General features: G+C 47.5%; 1 protein-coding gene across 4 annotated transcripts in view; it reads right to left on the bottom strand.

Annotated features, from left to right (window-relative positions):
* Positions 1-23,519, bottom strand: part of FUT8 (fucosyltransferase 8) — a 733,753-nt gene that overhangs the window by 203,362 nt on the left and 506,872 nt on the right. For all 4 annotated transcript variants that reach the window (XM_078659523.1, XM_078659526.1, XM_078659525.1 and 1 more), the window contains one exon: positions 16,095-16,209. In XM_078659523.1, coding sequence (XP_078515649.1) covers positions 16,095-16,209 — 115 coding nt within the window. The remainder of the gene's footprint in view (positions 1-16,094; positions 16,210-23,519) is intronic.

Genomic DNA, 23,519 nt, shown 5'->3' with positions numbered 1-23,519 from the left:
GGTCCTGTTGGAACCTCAAGCCCATAACGAGCCGAGCCGAGCTTTCGTGTGACTTCTGCCTGCCACCATCTCTCTACCCTCATGCGCAAAGAGCTAAAAACAAAGTATTAACATTTGAGGTAAAAAAGGAGACAAATACATACACAGTTAGCATTTGATTTGAATAAAGTGAAAGCAGAAAACCTGCAATAATTCCGGATTCCCCTTTTAATAAAAATGTGAGATCAGAGGCAAATATATTATTGTACCCCTCCTCCTTTTACTTCACTATCACATATGAAAGCACCTTCAAACACGTGGGTTCAGAAAAGCAGATGTACATAAACCTGATGAGCTTAATTCAATAAACTATAATGTAGCTCTATATGTTAGAATCTGGGCACTATACAGGGCTCAAATGACAACTGTCTTGCCTCACTAAAGGCACTGTAGCCAGGGTGGGGGTCAGAATGGTTCTAAGTTCATTTTAAAAAGTATGTATCGAACCACTCATAGGCTCATAGGCACACATGCATCCAGCGTGCATGCACTGCTCAGTACTGCGTTATCCCTGTATTGTACTCTTCCCAGGCATGCATACAACCAGCGCTGATACACCACTCGTGCGCAGCACTACAGACCAAACTGATGTAGGCCACGGGCGAGTTAAGCGCACAGCAGCGGAACTTTATAATGAGGCGTCTCTCCAGTGACAGAGGTTAAAAGGACCTGTTCACTGCTACTGATCACTACATGGTAAGCTTCCACCACTGCGCTCGCGCTGCCTAACGCCTGATAAAGGCAGTAGCCTTTCACCTATGAGGGTAGCGCTTGGGACCCCTCCCAGTCCAACAAGACCGCAATCCATGAGACAGGCCTATGTTATGGTGCACACGCCTGATCCGTGTTTGCTATGACAACAAAAATCAGCATTAGGGATCCATAATCAGTACAGTTAGGGAACTCAGCAGGGGTTCACATCTTTAACCATGTAGAGGACATTTCTGTCCCAAAGATGTCCTAAATGGGATGGGTAGGCCCAGACGTAGGTACCATGCAACAGGACTCGTGCTGCACTTGACTGACGAGCCTAAACAGCTCTGGGGCTGCTTGCATTCCCTTTCTGAGGGGGTCTCGACTGGCAGTTCGGGATGGACTGTTTCCATGAGCAGGAGAGTCAGTACTGATTTGCACAAAGCGGGTTTCTTTCTAGAGCAGCATGGCGGGTGAAAGGTTAGGGACTGGAACGCAGCCCAGACCCATCACCAGTAGCTGAGAATAATAAAAGCGTTCCACCTTGTTTGCTCCAGTTGTCACTTAACAAAAGGATATTCAGGTGTCCAAACACCAACTAGACATCATCAAACAAAGGCTCAAGCAGGTATCTAAAACAAAGACAGGTACTTTCAAACATATCTAATCATAGATATTGACATTCTGGAATGCAAAACCGAAATAGATTTTTATCAACAAAGGTGCATTCTGGAATCAAAAACTGACCTAAACAGCATCAAATAAAGACACTTTCTATGATGAAAATCTTAAATTGGACGTCATTTAATATGGGAACATTTAGGAATCCAAAACGTATGCGGACATGGGAGTTACAGATCATGCTGGGTGTCTATTCTGGAAATATTTATGTATTTGGTGCTAATGGTCTGCATTGACCTCAATCAAAGGTCTCACATATTGGGAGCTAAGGGGACAAAGGCATACGAAGAACATGATTTGCTCAAGATCAAACAAAAAAATTGAAGTAGGAATGTCAAGATTGCAGTGCAGGGCTGCTTGTTTCAAGGTCCATAACTGACCCACTACACCACATTTAGCGACTGGACACTGTTTTTCCCGTGAGGTAAAATCCAATGTGTACTCTGTTCCAGTCCAAGTCTTTTCTGTTTTAGGTTCAAGAAGTGATTGCCCAAGGGCACACAGTTTGTTCACATGCGGATATATGATTGTAAACTGTAAGAAAGTGGGTTAATAATTAGGAAGGATGTGAAGCAAGTAATAAGTCTGCAACCTTCTTTTTACTGGGAACCAAATATTCTGTTGTAGCTCCTGACTCTCAAACTAGCAAGATGGAGCAGTCAGGGGAGGTTGTGACCACTAGCACCCTCGTCCTCAGGCACGCTACAGACAACGCCCATTAAATCACCAACCTCTCAGTGCTTTTTCATGTAAAAGACAAAGTAACGTATTACGCACAAACTATACTCAATACTACGCATTCATGGACAAATACATACATACATGATGGAAGGTTGAAATACCTATGGAGACACCCCACTAACTGTTCACATCCATAGCATCTCTTGAACCCTAAAACTACAACAACCCTTACAGTGGGGTGTAGTTATCAAAATACAAGTGGGGTGTAGTTATCAAAAGTCAGGCCTAATGGCTGCCAGGGTGTCACCACATTATTAAAAATAAAAATGTGCCATATTAAACCACTGCAACACTATTAAAACCTCAATGGAGTGTACCATTTAGAGTGGCATTCATTAGGGCATGTACTGACTCACTGTTAACTTTGTGATTATCATTAAAGCATTTAATTTTCCAATAAACTGTTAGCATACTTTTTTTAAACCATGCTGAAAGGCAATCTTAGGACCCAGCAACAGGAGTGCCTGCACTCCAGAGCTTTTGGGTAAAGGCCCAAGATCCAGGGGTGCTTGAAAGTCAAACAACCCTCTCCTAGGGTCATTAATTCGACGCACCGGGAGACTTAGTGAGCCTTAAAAAAAAGTTGACGAGGCACTCATCCGGTGATTGCTGCACTTCCTTCAATTCCCAGAATGCATTCAGGTTGTGCCCCCTCTGATGTACCATCAGGAGAAGTATGTAAGTTTATCTGGTGGCCCATGATCTGGTTGATCGGGTCACTTGGGCTTATAGGTCGATCTTCTGCTCCGCAGCTTTGTTTTCTCCATTATATATTTTCTGTTATGAGTGCTGCCTGATGATGCATCTTTCTTTTACCCCCCAAGGCCAGGTGCCCTTACCCCTCCTGTGGGCCACTTGGCATGTGGTGGTCTCTGGGGGCTCGTGGGGAGCCTACTCCTGCGCAGCCTTGCTGGAGTCCAAGCTTGGTTGACACTGTTCTGTGTCGGTGAAGGAGCCAGCATCGCCATTCTGCAACTGACTTCCATGTGGGTGGGTCACTGCTGTGCGGTGCACTCTCCACCCATCCCCAGACACAGGCATGGGGCGGAGGAGACACACTACCTGGTTCTAAGGGCTCTGGCGACCCTGGTCACGAAGCTGTACAGAGAATGGCAATGCTCACTGTTTTTGGTTGCAGTGGTCCCCGGGAAGTGGGGACCCCTAGGGAGAAAATTACCAATAGGAATGGGGCCCCACACACGGCCCCTACCCAGCATCATCCTTGCCTGAGGTCTTGGCCCTCCCCAAGATAGCCTTGGAATCTTGAAGAGGATGCTACTTGTGCCCCAACTGAACTTTGCCCTTTCGGGGACCACACTTCTAAACATGTGAGGAGCTTGATTTTTACTGCTTTCCTTCCTTACACAGGATCAGTCTCCTCTCTAGGCACCTGGCATTTCTCCTTGGCCCAGGAACTTGCCAAGCAGCACCCCCAGGACGCCAATGCTTAGTGGCCTCTCTGCCTGCAGTCTCCTATGGCCATTTGGATTAGTGAAAGTCAAGGTTCTTCTGCTTCTGGTGTTCACACTTCTGCAGGAACAGTTCACAGAATATCGAATGGAGCCTGCCATGTCCCCACCCCCTGCAGACCCATCCCTTTACTTTCACCTAGAGGGTGTAGGGAGGGAAAGTGGCTCCAGTCCTGAAAAAACAAATTCTAGTACCAGAGTGCCAGCTGAAGTCCATCTCTGGAGCAGGGCCAGACTGGGAACAACAACCGGCCCTGGCAAAGTGCTCGGCAACCCCCTCCCCCCTCCCCACTCGGGGGGTTGTGGGTGCCGCCAAGCTCTTTGCCGGGCCGGTTTTCGTCCGTTTTTGTTACAGGGACGATTTTGCAAAAACGGCTCTGTAACAAAAACGGCCCCCCAGGGGCCCAAACCGGCCCCCACCCGTGCGGCGCACCAGGGGATTGCCCAGTGCCCGCTGTGGCTAGTCCGGCCCTGCTCTGGAGGAGTCAGGGGTATTCTCTCTCCTAGCTCAGCATTCCCCTGGCGAATATCCCTGAGGTCCTGTCTGTTCTCAAATGTCTCTTCTTTGTGCAGGGGGATTTTAAGTGAGGGAACAGTAACATTTCTATTAGTGCAACGCCCTATTTTTTAACCTTGCCTACTCTCTTACTGAATAAAGTTTATTTGGGAATGAACGGGAAGCAATTTTAACTCACTATTTTTTCGCTATCACTGATCACTACTGCGAACACCAATTGGAGGAAAACACATTATCAAAAAGACCAAATGATGATGCTTTCACGTTCTATGAGAAGCGGAGAACCAAGATATACCACTCTACCACTCCTGTACGTGAAGGAGGGTTTTTAAGTTGCTCAACACACCGGACCCTTTTAATACAGGTACAAGTGATCCATTCTCTTTTTGATTACTTGCAACTTTCCTACTAAATAACATCTAGCAGTGGGGTTTGGGTTTTTCTCTGCCCACCTCAGTGACCCGTCTACTATGTTCAGATTCTGCCAAGGTATTTTTATAGCACTCACTACCTTAACTGAGACAGGTCTGACGCACTCCCACATTTTTGTAGATAAAAAGCAGAAACAGAAAGTGAGGTTAAGATACTGTTTCATCCCTTGTTAACATCTAAGCTATTCCCTTTGTTCACTGACTCGTCAAAGTTGGCAAAAGCTTACTCCAAAACGAGCTAACATGATAGCAACCTCAACAGCAGCATAACTGCATAATCGCACTAAATTAAGCTCGGAGTGTATCAGTAAAGTTCAGGCCTCAAAGTCTCGAAAGTGCTGGTGATGGGGGACAAACTTTCCATCAATGGGAACTTCACCTATCAGGGCTCTTTAAGAATTGTTTATTGTGCAATCATCCCCTGGAAATTAAAGGTGTTTGTGGTAGGTGTTGAGGCGTCGTCTGTGGCGGAAGAAAGCCATCTATTCATAACAGTAAATCGAGCTTGAAATGTCAGATTTTTCCACCAAAACACCACGTGGTGCTGATGGCTCCGAGGACAATGTTTGCCACAGAAGCGTGAGCCACGTTTTGTATGACGAGAGAAACGGAAATGGAACACACCACAGCATGGAGAGGTAAATGCGAATGTCTTTTTTTTTTTTTAAGTTGTACACTGCTCCGTTGAATTACCATTTCAAACTGCAACTTTTTACATTTTCTTGAATTTCGAAATAATTATTGTTTTGTGGCCGTATTCCTTAAAGTTGATTGAAAAAAAAGTGATACTTTCGATCTGACTTACCTAAGGAAATGCTGTTTATTAATAAATCTGACATTTGAAGGCCGATGACAATGACGCCACCCACATAGAGGGGATGCTGACGGCAGGCCGGATACTAGAGGCCTGGCTCCGGCGGTCGTGGACCGCAGCTCGCGCCTGTCTCCCGCTCCTCGAGGCCTGGCTCCGGCGGTCGTGGACCGCAGCTCGCGCCGGTCTCCCGCTCCTCGAGGCCTGGCTCCGGCGGTCGTGGACCGCAGCTCGCGCCGGTCTCCCGCTCCTCGAGGCCTGGCTCCGGCGGTCGTGGAGCGCAGCTCGTGCCCGTCTCCAGCTCCTCGAGGAGAGCGGCAGCGCGCGCAGCGGGGGCTTTTAGAGACAGAGAGAAAGAGGGAGGGAGATCTGAGAGGGGAAACAGATCAAAGTGACAGGGACGGGGTATGTGGCTAGAAAGAGAGAAGAGCGACCAGAGGCAGACGAGAGAGAAGAGACAGAATGGATGGATGGAAACATAGAGAGCGAGGGAAGGGAATGAGCCAGGCTGGCTTGGACATTTTTGCCAGCACAGCTTTACATTTCCAGCCCTACTCCTAGTTCATGTCCAACTCTACACAGAGGTTCTGCAATTTTGAAATCCATTATCGATGTATGAGGCTCACTAGAATACACGAGAGGCAGCTTCAGAAACCTTTGTGTTTGGACCAAGGTAGGAGTTCCCACCATCCCCTAAGTCCACCCATGGCTTCTGAGGCAGTGATGGAGTGAATGCTGGTCCATCTATAGCCTTGTCCCTCCAGAGCCCACGCCTCGTCGCTCACCGTCAAAGAGGTTTCGCAGTTGGAAGGTCTGTTGTCCTCTGATGCCTCGTCATCTCATACGGCCCTTGGATCTACCCCTGGGTGGGAGTTCCTCATAGCAACACCGTCCAGTTATTGGACGTCTCAAAGAGCCTCTCTTTTCGCACCTTTGCCCCTCAGAGACACCAGTCACTGGATGGATTCTCATTTCCTCATGCTGACCTGGTTCAGCTGACCCCTCCCCATATGGCACCCTCTCTCTTGGCACGAAACCTGGGAGTGACTGCGAGTGAAGCCGTCCACCTGCATTAGAACCACAAGTATACGCAGGATCCAACCTGTTCTCGACTTACGATCAGCTGAAACCCTGACTGGCTGGTCCCTAACAAGCAGGATTATTGCTACAACATCCGCCTTGCACTCCCAATATGCATTTTCTGCTATGGAGAAAGCCATCACTTTCACTTCACTCCCTTACTTTTAAAGGGGAGGCTGGCTCTTCACCCAAAACAATGTCTTGCTAAAGTTCATCCCTCCAGTGTTAAGTGATAGAGGGTCTACAACAGGCCCGGTTCTAGTGGGTGGGCCAGGCCCACCCAAGGAATACCCTGGCCTACCAAGGCCGTTAAGAACTAAAATTCAAGTGTTTTTCATCTTAATGTTTCAAGGGGCTGTCCAGCACGGTTGACTCTCCCTTATCTTTTATTTTAATGATTAACACCATAGACATAGGATACTTTAAGGCTTGGGGAGAGGTGTGAAGTCGCCAGAATGGATTACCTGCTAGGATGCACAAATGACCAGCATGGATATCGGGAATTCTGAATTATGATTCTGGGCTTATTGCATAGTATGTTTAGACTCCAATGCTTTGCAAAGTAAAAATCTGCCAACGTGTTTTAATAACATGAAAAGCTGTAAAATGGCACTGTATGGCAGCAGAAACATTTCTGCTGCTGCACATGACCAGATGCATGCTGCAGTCTTAAAGTACTGCGTCTTAAGGTTTTGACAAGCAGTGTCCCTCCCCCTTGCCCAGAGCCAGAAGCACATCAGAGAAAGCAAAGTATGTAGCTCCATGGGTGCTGATTTTAGTGTTAAAAATATCAAAAGTAGGAGGAGGAGCTTAGCGCGCACCCAAGATGGTCGCGTGAGCTTAGGGCTTCCGGACCTTCGCCACCTCCACCGACTATCCTGCACCCTATCCTGATTTGGACGACGGGTTTTTACTGGCACGGCCCTGCTGATCGTTTATCAGTTTTCGGACTTCGATTTGGACATCGGGAGCTGAAGATATGGACTTTTGAACTTTTCCGGCCTGCTCCATGGTACTGCCCCCGGGCTCGGTTTCTCTGCCAGCCGGACAGTAATTGAACACCAACGGATCATGCGAGCCTCCTTTGCCCGGTTGTCTACTTTCAGTTTCGTTTCTCGTGCTTAGACCTAATTGACTTTGTTTCGATCGCCCTGGCTTGCTGCTTTCAACCTAACCACTATTCACCAACTGGCGACTCGGCCCCCTGCCATTTATCACTTGGTGATTGGTTCTCATCTTCATTTCTATATTGTTGCGGGCGCATCGACTTTAGCCATTTTTACTAGATCTCAGACTACCCTTCGGGGCGCACAAACTAAGATGGCCACCAAGCCTGAGGGAGAGAAACGCAAGACCAGACCGGCAACGCGAGGGGGCACCGTGCAATCAAATGTCATGGACAGATACACCCTCGCCAAGGGCTCTCCGGGTGGATCGACTAAATCCCCGGCCACTGTGGGAGAAGACTCCCTGATGGATGAAGAACTGTCGTTGAGGGACATCATGGGTGCCATTGCCGGGATGAAGGCCACGCTGGGTCAACAGTATGAGGCCTTGGCACACAAGTTGGATACGGTCGCTATCGATGTTACCTTGATCAGGGCTGACCTTGCGAAAACCAATGAAAAGGTCAAATCCCTCGATCTAAAGACATCTAGTCTTGTTACCGACGTCTCCGATTTACAGGCAGAGGTCGGTAACTTGCGAGCCGCCTGTGACTATCTCACTCGACGCCTGGACGACTTTGAGGGCCGTGCAAGACGAAACAACGTCCGTCTGGTTGGTGTCCCGGAAACTTCGGAAGCATCCTCGGTGGACCTGCTGGTGGAGGATCTGGTCCTGAATCATCTAGCACCCAAGGGCCTCAGCAAGTTTTTTGCTGTTGAACGTGCACACAGGATCCCGGGTGGTCCGCCTAAGCAGGGAGCCACTCCGCGTCCCATCATTGCTCGGATCTTTAACTTTCGGGACAGGGATGCGATCCTGCAAGCGCCACGCCTATCTGGTCCAACGGCTTATGAGAACACTGCAGTCAGCTTCTACCCGGACTTTACCCAGCAGGTTCAGAAACAGCGACTTGGATTCCTGGGGGTGAAAAAGAGACTGAGGACTAGAGACATGAAATACGCCATGCTTTTCCCGGCCCGGTTACATGTGGTGTACAACGAACGAACATTTTTCTTTGATCATCCAGGGGCGGCAAGTGACTGGCTGGACACGCTGCCCCCGGGACCAGATCGTTCTGAACATTCTGGACACTCCGGTGGTGCGGAGGGAGGCCCAGTGGAGCAGGAATAGGGGGCGGAATCAGCTCCCGGTCCATCGTATTGAATTTCGGCTGTGGTTAGGTGCTATGCCACTATTGCTTGCTACCATGCTGTCTTATTGGGGTGTGGGCGGGGGGGTGTTTGAGTCTTCCTCCTCTGGGGTTCTTTTCGTAGAATAGTTGTATGTTAGGGCGACAGGCACACCTCAAGTTGGGGTGGCTTTTGAGTCTTACGCAGGGGTGTGGGGTGGGGCGTATGATGTACGGGGTCGTTGGGGGGTTATACTTTCCGTTTCATTGTTTTCTTCAAGGCATATTATTGATGATCTCCTGTTGTACAGTGTCGCACCCGGTGTGGGGTGGGGATGGGGTTGATCTCTGGGATGGGGGTTAGGGGACTTAAGGTACTGTGTTGGAACGTTAACGGGTTGGGGGATAGGATCAAACGGGGCGTGGTGTTGCAGCTCCTGCGACGGTTGTCCCCTGATGTGGTCTTGCTTCAGGAGACGCATTTGCTTGGCAATACGTGCCATGCAATGAATAGGCGTGGCTATCGTCTCGTCGCGCACTCAGGTTTCACTTCTGGCTCCATGGGGGTGGGCATTCTGGTTCGGAACTCCCTCCCTTTTGCTGTTGACGACATCATCCTTGATGACAGGGGACGGTACGCTGTCATTGTGGGGCGCTGGGAGGGAAGGGTTGTCACCCTGCTCTCCGTCTACGTGCCGCCGGGTCTTCAGACTACCACTTTTGCGGATTTGGGAAGAGTGATCTTGGGAGTCCCCGAGGGTCTGCTTGTAGTGGGTGGGGATTTCAACGCTGTAGTGTCGGGGTTGTGTGATCGCTACCCTCCCCGAGAAATTGCGAAGTCACAATCCTGGTTGGGGGACTTCCTGGAGGCTTTAGGGCTCACCGACTGCTGGCCCCTGCTTCATCCTGGGCAATTGCAGTATACTTTCCATTCTGGTGCCCATGGCAGTCTTTCGAGACTGGATTATGTGCTGATGCCCTCCTCCCAGGCCTCCTCCATAAGGGAGGTGAAACATCTGGCTAGGGGTATCTCGGATCATTCCCCACTGTGGTTGGTAGTGGACGCTCACTTGGGGTCGGAGGGTAGGGTGGCCCCGATAAACTCCTGGTATCTCCGCGACCCCAAGGTTAGGGCGGAACTAATTAAAACAATTGACCAATACTTTGCTGAAAATGTGGGTTCTGTGTCCTCCTCTGTCACGTTGTGGGAAGCGTACAAAACTGTTAATCGGGGCCAGGCCCTCTCCTTAATTGGCAATGTCAAGAGACGTAGGCGGGAGGAGGTCGTCCGTGTTGAAAATGACATCACTGTTCTTGAAGGGGAGTTGGAATCCGAGGTCACCCCGGAGAGGCTGCACCTTTTGGGTCTAAAACAACTTGAGTATAGAGCGCTGGTGACTGATGCGGCGAAGGAGATGAGCAGGGAACAACAGGGACGTCTGTATGATGTGGGGGATAAGGCGGGGAAATTGCTTGCTTGGCTGGATAAGAGGGAATACGCGAGTCGGGTGGTCCCTGTGATTGTTGATGTGAATGACGTGAGTATCACCGACCCTGCTGATATTGTTGAATGTTTCGCTGACTATTTCCGGGAAGTGTACTCCCCCGTCTCTGATAGACCTGAACAGGACTCCCACTTGCTCCTGCGCGATATCTCGCTGCCACGTTTGTCCGACCCTGAAAGGGATCTTCTAGAGGCTCCGCCTACAGTTGATGAGGTTGTTACGGCCATCCGCTCGGTTCGCTCGGGGAAGGCCTCGGGTCCTAATGGGCTCCCTGTAGAGCTTTATAAGCTCCGTCCGGATGTGATAGCACCGTATCTGCGGTCGATGTTCTTGGAATCGCTGGAGGCAGGCTCCCTCCCTCCTGACCAAAGATTGGCTTCCATAGTGGTGATCCACAAGGATGGCAAGCCACGTGACCGCTGCGCCTCCTTTAGGCCCATTTCATTGATTAACGCCAAACCGAAGATTCTGGCCAAAGTGCTTGCCAACCGCTTGGTCACGGTCATAGGCGACCTGGTTCACCCGGACCAATCCGGATTCCCCATCGCAACACGGCACTTAATCTCCGGCGCCTGCATGGAGTCCTCGCGCGAGCGGCGACTCTGCGTGAACCGGCCATCTTGGCGTCTTTGGACGCCACCATGGCGTTTGATACGCTGGAGTGGCCATATCTTTGGGCGGTTCTCTCTAAATTTGGCTTTGGCCCCACCTTCTTCGACTGGGTGAAATTGCTCTACACCGACCCCTTAGCCCAAGTGGTGGTAAACGGTCGTGTCTCGGCCTCCTTTGCTCTTGGTAGGGGAACGCGCCAGGGCTGTCCCTTGTCCCCTCTCTTGTTTGCCCTTGCTTTGGAGCCATTGGCGGCATGGCTGAGATGGGAACCGTCCTTGAAGGGCATTAGATGGACTCCGGAGTTTGAAGACAGAATATCCTTATATGCAGACGATATACTCCTACATCTTATGTCACCTCGGAAATCGTTGATCGTCCTTTTTGACGTTTTGACTTCTTTCCGTAAAAACTCCGGTCTGGTCATCAACTGGTCGAAGTCTTGCATCTATGTTCTATACGGCGAGGCTCCTCTCCTGCCTTGTGGATGTCCTATCTCGGTGGTGCGGGAGGGATTCAAATACTTGGGGATTTTTATCACCTTGGACCCTGTGCTTCGTTATGAACGCAATTTGTTGCCCCCTCTCCAGCGCCTCCGTGCCGATGTGACTGCGTGGGGCAGGCTCCCTCTCTCTCCTCTGGGACGGGCGGCGTTATTTAAGATGATGTCGCTCCCTCGATTCCTTTATGCGTTGCAAAATACACTTGATCTTGTCCCTGCCCACTATTTCCGGGAGATTGAAAGTCTACAGAGACAATTAGTATGGGGGGGCCGTCCTCGTATTGCTCTTGCGAAACTGACGCTCCCGTGGTACGACGGGGGTATCGCGCTCCCGGACATCCGCCGCTACTATTGGGCCTCTCAGCTGGGGGCCATTAACCATTGCACTTACGGTCCTTTGCCGAGCCCGGCGTTTGAGATGGATAGATGGATGCTGCCTGGTGGAGACTACAACAGGGCTCTGTATGCGAAATCTGCTGGCGGATCTCTCACGGGCCCCACTAGGACAGCGGTGCAGGTGTGGCATCGCGCTACAGCGGCCCTGGGCTGGGCTGACAAGCCGACCCGTGCTACCCCGCTTTATGCATCGGAAAAACTTGGCTCCCTCTGGAAGTCGAAGGGTTTCGATAAGAGGGATGTGATCGGTATCAGCAGGGTGAATGATGTGCGGATCAAGGGTAGAGTCAAGACGTTTGAGGAGCTGAAAGTTGAGTATGATTTGAATGATAGAGAATCCTTTCGATATGTGCAAATCCGACACGCGGTTTTGTCTGTATTTCTCCTGGGCTCGGATATTCCGGAGGCGTCCCCGCTCGAAGATCGGGTGCTAGACGGGCATGTCCCTGACAGCACGATCTCACTCATATACAAAAAGTTGATCAATGCCAGAACTGACCTACTGAGTAACCTTCGAGAGATATGGACTGGTGACGGTCTGGAGGCCGATGACGAGGACTGGCAGGCTGCAATCTCTTCCCCGAAGGAAGTGGCTATTCCGGCGCGCCTCCGGTTTGTCCAGCTCAAAATTCTCCATAGGGTCTATGTGACAGGTCCCCGTTTGGTGCGAATGGGATTCTCTGTGGATGGACTGTGCAGGCGTGGTTGTGGTCTGGTGGGTACATTTCTCCATATCATTTGGGAATGCCCTGCGGTGATGAGCTATTGGACTCGCGTGCATGAAGTTATGAGTGAGGTCACGGGTGTGCAATCAATGCCTGAGGCGAGGCGGTGTCTGTTGAATGTCAGGGAGCCGAATGATTACGACCTGGCGCAGCTTCGAAGGGTGACCTTGGGTAATATGATTGCTAAGAGAGACATTGCTCAGTTGTGGGGTGCCCAGAGGCCACCGACAGTTCTGGTGTGGCAACAAAACATGGACTGGTGCATGTTTAGGGAAAAGACAGTGTATGTTTCCCGTGGCACGCCCCGCAAATGGGGGAAAATTTGGAATCAATGGAACGCATACCGTGGGGACATCTGTACTTCCCCCCCCATTCAGAATTGGATACCGACCTGTCATCCTCCCAACCTGATGTTTCCTCCACGGGAATCTAGATATCTTGCGTATTCCTGGTCTCCTCCCCCCTCCCCAATCTCATCACATACTTCTGACATCTGATTTGAATATGTATCCCCCCCCAGCGCCGAAATGACACAACTGTAATGTATTGCCTTGTTTTCTGTTTTTTCTTTTTATGTTCTTTGTTATTTGCATTTAATAAAAAGATATATAAAAAAAATATATATATCAAAAGTAGACCGATGTCAATACCTAAAATATCAGATCAATTAAATGCTTTGCTGTTTTTTTTTTTTACCAGGGACCATTCATCTTTATGGCCCACCCAGGCTTCTTTACGGCCCGCCCAAAGAAAAAAATCTTAGAGCCGGGCCTGGTCTACAACCTCCACACCTGGCAAGAAGCATCCGATTTCCACCTCTTTATCCCTTTCCCTATACCAGTCGCCTCTAAGCCTGTGCCGGCAGCATCCGATTCACAGCCTCTACATTCATGGCCAACCAACAAAAGAGTTAATTATCTTCAGGTCTGCAAGAGCTTTCTTCACTTTCAGCATTTAGAATGCCCATGAGGATCAATGTATGGCCCTGAAAACTTATCACAATGCCTTGTCAGTACCTCTCGCTGCCCTCAAATCACATGTTATGTTAGAATATTTATAGAGCGCATGGCTGTCCCAGCAATGGGATGTCCCAGCAACGGGATGTCCCAGCGCTAAAAGCAGCGCAGTAGAATAGGTAGGCTGAGGCAACTAATGATCAGAGAATAGCCAAGTCTTCACAGCCCTTCTAAAAGCCCAGTGGTTGGAAATGCTACGGGTGGAGAGAAGCAGGGAGTTCCAGAGGGCAGGTGTGATCGCCTGGTACGATCGCCCTTCAGCTCTGGCTCTGCGTACTCGAGGACCGCGGGCCGGATAGAGGTCCGCTGAGCACAAGGCAGGTGCGTAAGGAAGGCACAGATCGCTCAGAATCGCAGGGCAAAAGCCAGAGAGAATCTTGTGGCTGATGCAACGAGTTTTAAAGTGGATTCTTTGCTCCATAGTCAGCCAGTGTAGTCGGAGGAGGAGGAGGCCAGAGACAGGGCGATGCTTGAGGAGCGCAAACAGAGTGCGGGCTGTGGCATTCTGGGAACGCTAGGACCTTTTAATCACTGCCTTATTAGAGCCGAGGAGCAGCGCGTTGCAATAGTCAAGCCTAGCCAAGACAGTGGACTGAACATCAACGGACTGATCCCTCAAGGATCTACCAGCTGGACAGACTTTTATGAGTTCATGTCTGTGTCAGCCACCTCTCTAGCCCACCTTTCTCTCCAGCCCCTAAGGGTATGTCCCTATGGAACAACTACTTTGCCCTGATTTATGGACACATGGAAATTATTTTACAGCATTTGTAATAGAAATGCTCCACCTGTGTCAAAGACCGACTTGGGATAGGATCCAGGTGAGTCAGGAAGACTGTAACAAGCACCATGTTAGTTGGTGAAACAGCCAGTTTGGGAATCCCGGGAAAGAGGCCGCACATATCCTACAAACATCAAACTGGGTGGAGGTCTAAACTGCGTTCATTGTACTTCTTAGATTAGGATTAAAATACATTGTTCTGTATTTAACATCTTTAGGTAGTGAATTGAATTCACCATCGATGAAAAAGCCTCCTTACAAGTTTTCTAGGTTTTCCATTCCACATGAAAATTCTGTTTAGTTACCATGCAAATACGTTTTGGATTGACCAAATATGGTAACTCCTACACTTTTAGACCAACCGACTGCACTATAAATCAAGTACCGGAACCAAACTAATCAGCACTAATGAATGCTTTGGTTTTTACATGGATGTTCATTCACAGCTTTCAAAACAGTACTTTCCTCAAAGAGTAGTAGCATTAGGTGCAAGCTGTCGGCCCACTTTACATTTTGTTGTAACTAAACAGCGGAAAGCAAGGTTTAATATAAACTAACTACAGTGGCAAGCGACACTGGGAATGAACAATACGCACATAAATCAGCAATTAAACTCCTGTTCCAGCACAGTAAGTACATCAAATCACATACAGTGGGTCTCAGTGGTGAGCTATAAAACAAGCTAAATGTTAGTCGAATCTGTGGTCTTAGAAAAGGACTAATGCTCTATGGCTAAAACCAAGTGAAAGTAGAAAAGTGATATTGTAACCATCCACAAAAGGCCATCACCTTGATGGACAGCCATTCGGTGCAAGTCAACATATGAAAGGGACCAGCCTAAAGCCCTCTCTCTCTCTGTTCTTCTTCAGAATTTATAGGATGAGGTTTTTCAACTGGTTAAAGTGGTCTGTGGCCAGACCTGAAAACACAGGAGCCATCTTTATTCCTTTCAAACTCTACGCCTCTGTTGTTGTTCAGGCTAGTGCTGTGTGGGTCTCAGCCGGGACAGGGGCGATGCAGGCTTGGGGGGCTGCTTCAGAGCAGAATTAGCTACCATGACTCAAGCATGCCCCCCACTGAACCATTTAAATCAGGGCCTCCTGTGGTTGCTTTGAGCAGTTCTGCCAGGGCAGACTTTAATTTTAATGGATTAAACTGCAGTGTGCTGTTGCTTGTTCTTCAGAAGTATACTTCACTGTCCAGCACATTTCCAAAATATGCCTGACTGATTTAAGAAGAAAACATTCCAGTGGACGTGGGGCTGCCCTACCTGTATTCACAACATTATGTCACTCCGAGCATTGTTACCGGTGTTTCCCTTGGCTCTGGAATTTTTACTCCAGACAGCTTTGTGAGGGGACACAGCGGTCTGCTACCCGTTCATTGAACCGGTGGCTAACTCCTATGGTGTTTGAAAGCAATGTTCAGCAAATCTGGTCGAGAAAAAACAGATTTTTCAGATACAACTGCACCAACCAGGCTCTTTCCAAATGGAGTGACTTCTTTAGGAAATATATTTCGCTTAAACTACACCTTCCAGATTGCATCAAATATGACATGCTTGTTTACCTATTCAAGACGTGTATCCTATTCAGACACTGCTCTCATGCAAACATTGTACTGTGGTAATGCAAGCTATAGGACATGCACTTGATGCACTGAAAAAATCCAACTAGAGCGGTCAACATGTTTATTTTTTATTCCTGTTCATACTCATTTTTTGAAAAGAGTGTAAAATGCAAACAAAAACATTTTTTTTTATCAGACAGGAGATGGGACGCCAGCCACGTTGTTCATCTTACCTGAACGTATGTTATTCTCCTCTGGACAAGTTCCGTCAGATCTTTGGCCTCTTTTTCGCGCCATTCGCCCGCTCCATCTGCTTGACTGAGGTAGTACAGATCTGTCATTACTGACCTGTGAAAGCAATCAACAACAGACCGCTATCAAACACGACCACACACAAGGCAGAAGCACAGCAGATGAGTCAATGCTTGTACTTGAGAAGTGAAGGTCTTTAGCAGGAGGACTACTTTCTGAGGGGGGTGGTTGATCAGTTCCCAAGGTGTGAGGCCAGCTGCCGGTACAAACCATGCCGATGTTAGGTGTGAATCTTCCACCTTGAGTTTATTACTATAAAGTTATTTCCTAAAGAACACCAAGGAAAGGCTGGAATTCAGCTGGGATCGAGTTGCGGACCTAGACTCAGATTTTTAGATAGTGGTATCTTTTAAAGCACCATGTAATAGCTTCTAGGAACGGGCATTTAGTGACTGTGTTTCCCAGCAACAGCACTTTAAAACTAGGCACTTCTCCTTGGAGATTGACATGAGGTGGCCATTGATTACAGTTGCTGCAGTGTATGCACATTAGGGTTGTTGGGTTCTCAGGAGAAGGACAGGTCTTCAGATTCAATGAGTATTCAACTCATGATGTTTTGCTGAGGGATAATGAATGAAGTTTAAAGCTGGTTTAAATGTTGCTATCTGTCCTTGGGTAGTTTGAGATTGCAAGAGGGTGGGACTGAGAAGTAGACCAGTCATGTCCCCCGGTATACCTAGGTATTACGAATAATACAAATGCTACTAACAAACAGTCCTAACAGTAGGATGTCTCGGTTTGTTACCATCAATCTGTTAGAAATGTGAGTGAGCAAAGTAGTTGTGATGAGACCTCTGGGCTAGGTTTCTTTCAGTATTTCATTATGTTTTTAAAGCCAGAAGAGAATTATGATAGAAATATGGGGTTGAAAGTAGGAAGGTATAAAACTATGTGTGGTCTGTATTATTCCCCTTTCCCCTATTGTTGTTGTTTTTTCTTTTCTAGAGTGGGGCCTCTTAATCCTGAGCTAGGTCCAGGTGAGGTGAGGTACAGTCCCTGATCAAGATGGGTGAGGCACCAATGTTTGCACCGTTCATTGAGATGTTGCACACTACGCGTGTCGCGTCTTCATAGCATATTATTGAGTTGTGTTGTAAGAGTGAACTAACTAGGAAAATGTTCATAATGTCTCCTACAGATGCCATCTGCATCCCTTGAAGTGGAGGAAATGTGGAAGTAGGTAGTATTAATTCCAACCTGTTAAGCTTTTTTCTGTTTTCTATTTTAACCTTTCACTTTATTTTGGGGTGATTCAAGCAGTAGCATTGTTAAGAACAGAGGTCCTGACGAAAGCCTGGGGCACTCTTACCCTAATGGCTGAAACATGTTGGCCTTGATAATCTAGCAATTATTTGTTAATACTGCTCTCTGCACTGTTCTGTTTTTAAACTAGAGGGTGAGGTGATCACTTTAATAAACTTTGTATTTTCTCCTCATGCCTATTTTAATTTCACACTCTTTACTGTTGGTTTTGCACTGCTTTCTGATTCCCCAGTGGTCACAGACTGAAAAGATTGAACAGTCAGCCTTACTTTTTTCTGTGGTCCTCAATCTAATCCCATTGAGCGAATCCCTTGGTTGGGGATCTGTCTCCATGATCAGGAGACACATTATCCATTTGGGTGGATAACCAGATGATAAGATTGATCACTCTGATTATTGATGGGAATCCAAGTTCTGCTCAATGATTTCTGATTCCTTTACTATTCCTGTTATTTTCACTCTTCTAACTCTGTTGCTAGTAACTTGATAAGCACTTAGTGGCTTATTACATATTAGACCCCCAGTTCAGTGGGTTGTTGACATTGTATAATTTGGGGATTGGAACTGTGGCTGGTCGGTAAAATATCCCTTTGACGCTAAGTTTCCTTGTTGTGTTTGTTGATACTCAAAGTATGGCCCGGGGGCCACATGTGGCCTGTCTGACCTATATCAACATCAGCATTGGGCTGCTGATCACTCTACTCAGGACAAACATTATAAAGATGGTAAATAAACTGGGAAGCCTTTATTTTAAGGTTATTGAAGTCAAAGTAACTAGGTGGTCCTGCACCACTTAACTTTATGTACACCTTCCCTTTTAAAGCCATCTTGGAGCAAAAGCATAAAAATATGATACGGTCTTTTCAAAATTCAAAACGTTTATTTCAATAACACACAGGACAATTTCACCTTAGTATATCAGATTATATCAGTGCAGTGAGAAGTAATTTTTTTTAAGTGATAGTTTTCAAATATGATATTAGAAACATTAATTCTTTCCGACACTGACAACAATGCCAATAGTGAACTAAGAGGCACATCAGTTGTTATGTGCACTCTTAGGGTGGCCTAGGTTTCTATTATGCATGAACAACATTAGTGTTTATTAAATCAAACACGGAAGAAGGATTTTATACAGCACACATCCTGAAATCGTGTATTTTGAGGTCCTCTTCTATGTGACCATGGAGAAAAAGGAAGATGCTTTCCTGATGAAGAACTTAGTTGTGTTTCTTCTTGCCTTCTCAGAAAACAAGTGATCCAAACAGGAAACATAGTATCAGCATGATTTGGGATGTACCAGAGCTCAGTTCTCACCCCCGTACTAAATAATCTATATCTGGGCCTTTAACTGACATACTAAAGAAATGTATGCTCAGTCAGTATCACTATACGGATGAAACGCCACCCTAAATGAAGACATCATGTCTAAAGGTTATCTGCACCTTGATGGATGGCCTCCGTGACTCCCCTTCTGAAGAAGGCAGGAGCCGATATCTCAAACCCAGAGAACTACAGACCTATCTCCCAGCTCCCCTATCTCTCCAAAGCCCTGGAGAAGCTGGTCAACACACAACTGACCAGGTATCTGGAAAATAACTCTCTTCTGGATCCCTCCCAAACCGCCTTTAGAGCTAACAATAGCACTGAGGCAACGTTGCTGGCAGTGTCGGACAGTATCAGATCCTCCACAGATCAAGGGGGATCGGTGGCACTGATACTGCTTGACCTGTCAGCGGCGTTTGACACGGTATCTCACCAATGCCTGCTGAATACACTCCTGAGCAAAGGAGTGCAGTCGACAGCATTGAATTGGATCCAATCTTTTCTAAACAACCGTACCCAGGCAGTGCATATGGGCCAGTTCCACTCAAAACCCAACCCCATCGGCTGTGGGGTCCCTCAGGGGGCTTCATTGAGCCCCACTCTTTTCAATGTCTATATTTCATCTCTTGCCGACATTGGAAGGAAGTGGGGCATCGGCATCTGCTCGTATGCCGATGATACACAGCTGATGGTGGCCATGGACGAAAGATCTGAGATAACAAAGAAAAAGCTACATGACTGTCTCTCTGAGATGGCCCTATGGATGCACAACCACTGTTTAAAATTAAACGCTGGCAAATCAGAGATTCTCCTGTTTGGGGGAGCCAGACGAGTATGGGATGCCACATGGTGGCCACCCTCATTGGGACAGGCTCCTACCCCAAAACAACATGCACGAAACCTGGGAATCATCATGGACGACGCCTTATCCATGAAGGATCACGTCCGCTCCCTCTGGGGCAAGGGTTTTGCCATATTAAAACTCCTCGCAAAGATATTCCCTTGGATACCCCTGGACTGTAGAAGATCAGTCACACAGGCCCTATTTGTCAGCCGCCTGGACTATGGCAACGCGCTATTTGATGGGATGAATGAACAACTTTTCTCCCGCCTACAGGTCCTGCAAAATCAGGGGGCCAAACTGGTCTGCAGTAAAGGCAAACGAGACTCAGCATCGGAATGCCTCAAGAAACTCCACTGGCTCCCGATGCGTCAGAGGGCTGCCTTGAAACTACTTAGCCATGCGCACAGAGCTCTACACAAAACTGGCCCTACAATCCTTCAAGGGAAGATCGATTTCTATATCCCCAACAGGAATCTACGATCGAGTCAATCAGCTCTGGCCAAACCGAAATGAATCTATAAAGTCAGAACAGGGGGCCGCGCTTTCTCCTACCTGGCAGCTAAGAGGTGGAATGATCTACCCAACGATCTAAGACACACCACAAACTACCTCCAGTTTCGAAAAAAACTGAAAACACACCTTTTCCCTAAAACATAACTCTTCTGCATAGGCCTTCAGTAGTTCCTTGGTTCATAGCGCCGTGACATCCCCTGGGATGAGTGTTGCGCTTTATAAATAAATAAAATAAATAAAAAATAAAATAAAAAGGTCTCATCTCAAGCATGTTTCTCCTTACCAGAAATTACTCTTAATTATTACCCCCAGGAACCAAAACAAATTTGAAATGACTCTAGGAACAAAGTATCCTAAAACACCTCTCTGCCAACAGTGTGACCAAATACCAGATCCCTAGACTTCTCTATTGAGAACATTTTTCGAATATCTTGTATCACAAAATTGGATCACTCAGCTAACTACTTTGTTCAATCTCTGATAAAAATAAAACATCTGCAGACCCCCCCACCTGAATAAGAATAGCAGCACATCGTCTTATCTCATGCTTCAACTGCGACAAGGCAATTCTAGCAGAAGTCCCAGTATGTTCAGACATCCCCATGAAAGAAGTTTTTCAAGCCACGGCTTGATCTCTTCCACGATATTCAACCATATGATCCCCAGCACTGAAGGCACTCCACTGGCTCCCCATCCAAACCAGGATAAAATCCTAAACTGGATGTATAACTGATAAGAAAATCTATCTGAAAAACCTCCTCAACTGACATCCTTTCGGTTCATATCCCGCGAGGAGAGAGGCCTTGGATGCAACAACGGTATCCTTCTCCAAAGTCTCTGGATCTATCTCCAGATTCTGAACCTCCCTACCCACTTCCATCAGGAATGAACCTGACTTACCCACATTCAGGAAACTACTAACAACCCACCTGTTCCTCCTTCACCTCAACTAACCTGCTAGTGACATGCTGATTTCCTCTCCTCTCCTGCTCCCTCTTTTCTAGTATTGCTGCCCCCTCTTCGCAACACTCTTTCCTGGTTTTCCCGAAAACGCACTGAACACCTTTCTGCAGTGTTATAAAACAATATAAATAAATAACACTTGTTGATTCCGGTTGAGAAACCTTAGCCATTTAGCTGTGTAGCTTCTGTTTGTTTACTGTGCTCTTTGATGACTGCGAACCACATTTTGGTAGTTTAATGTGTGGGAAAGCTTTGTTTCCAGGAGCCAGGCTGCTAGGGAGAGGGGACTTGGTGCTGGGTTGAATGCCAACCCCACCTAGTGAAGATTCATCCCTCCCGAGTACATCGATAGCAAAACCAAGGTTCTATTTCCAACATGGATGCGATTAGATTAATGTTTATGTTTGTTATATTGCATTTGTTGATTACTGCTGTAAGCACTGCTAGTGGGGGAAACACAGGCAAATGCCCCTCAGTGTGTTCAGACTGCATTTAGTGCTGGAAAAACAGTTTTTAATTATTTCACATTAAAGTATTTTACTACTTCTTCTGTGTTTCAGTGGCCCATTATTTCCAGGTTTTCCATGTGTTCAGCCCATCCTATGGTCGCCTATTGTAGTGGGTAACTGGGTGGCATGCCCATACCAAACAGGTTTGTGTTTGTCCTCCATTTTAGGTCTTTTTGAGCGGCCCTTCCAACATCTACCACTAGATTGTCCCGCTCCCGTTGTTTTCTGACCACTGTTGGATTATCCAGTCCTGGAGTGATCTTAAGTATAGTCTGGAATGTGGTATGACTGGTTCTCATGATGCCATCAAAGCCAGAAATCCAATCGCTGTCAGAGACTGAGACATCTTGTATGAGCACATTTGTATTGTATTGTAATTGCATTTAAATATCGCTTAATACCCCAGAGGAGACGCTGAAGCGCTTTTTCGGCTGTAGCATTGCAAACATTCCCTTCCCTGTGACTGCTGCTATCACCGTTTTAGAATTCAAGATTGCCCACAGACAAATTCTATGCTGTGTTGGGACCGGGGGCGATGTCTCTATGTTGCTGTAGAATCCCAGGTTGTGTAACAGCAGCATCGCTGTATTCAAGTTCTTGTAGGACTGATGGAACGGATTCCCTTAGACCATCCAGTAAGAGCACAGATAAACCAGTCACTCATAGTTAGAATCCCATGCAATAACTCACAGTCCATGTCTGATGCAATAACAGATGAAGTGTATCAGCTCAGAATGTCCTTTTCCAGTGAGCCCTGTTCCACACAATGCTTTCCTTTTCTAATCTTCCAGTTTCAACTAATCTTTCTAGCAGTCTCTTTACGGTTATCTAGGAATAGATACAACATATATTTTATTGATTTTAGCATCCACCGAGTTTTTCCAGACATTCAATGCATCACCGTAGAACATATGGCATACATCCACGCAGCACAGATATGCTATATAACCTGTGATGAAGCAGCTCTCAGCAGCACTTGGCAGTCACAAGGACAACCTGGAACACCAATCATGATACAACTATGAATCCCTCAACTCCAAATGACATGTTAGGAAGACCTCCCAGTACGCTCTTGCACACAACCTGGAACCAACAGTATATATTTTCCAACCCACCATCATATACCTCTTCTTAAACAACCATACCACTACAGCCAACACAACATCTTAGACCACCGCACATTCTCACAGAACAAAACACAGTGGCTACTAGCATATACCTCTTCTCAGACAACTATCCTGCCACTGCCAAAAGAGCATCTTACACCACCCCACATCCTCACACACAGAACACAGCACTGCTGCTCACTATCCGATACCGCTCCTCACACAACTATCATGCCGCCGCCAACAGAGCATCTTAGACCACCCCACATCTTCACACAAAGAACACAGCACTGCTGCTCACTATCCGATACCTCGCCTCACACAACTATCATGCCGCCGCCAACAGAGCATCTTAGACCACCCCACATCTTCACACAAAGAACACAGCACTGCTGCTCACTATCCGATACCTCGCCTCACACAACTATCACGCCACCGCCAACAGAGCATCTTAGACCACCCCACATCTTCACACAAAGAACACAGCACTGCTGCTCACTATCCGATACCTCGCCTCACACAACTATCATGCCGCCGCCAACAGAGCATCTTAGACCACCCCACATCTTCACACAAAGAACACAGCACTGCTGCTCACTATCCGATACCTCGCCTCACACAACTATCATGCCGCCGCCAACAGAGCATCTTAGACCACCCCACATCTTCACACAAAGAACACAGCACTGCTGGTCACTATCCGATACCTCGCCTCACACAACTATCATGCCGCCGCCAACAGAGCATCTTAGACCACCCCACATCTTCACACAAAGAACACAGCACTGCTGCTCACTATCTGATACCTCGCCTCACACAACT

The sequence above is a fragment of the Lissotriton helveticus genome, chromosome 9 (genome assembly GCF_964261635.1).
Source record: "Lissotriton helveticus chromosome 9, aLisHel1.1, whole genome shotgun sequence".
Classification (NCBI taxonomy): domain Eukaryota; kingdom Metazoa; phylum Chordata; class Amphibia; order Caudata; family Salamandridae; genus Lissotriton; species Lissotriton helveticus.
The sequence above is the reverse complement of the archived record's forward strand: the minus strand, read 5'-3'. Positions and strand labels throughout refer to the sequence as shown.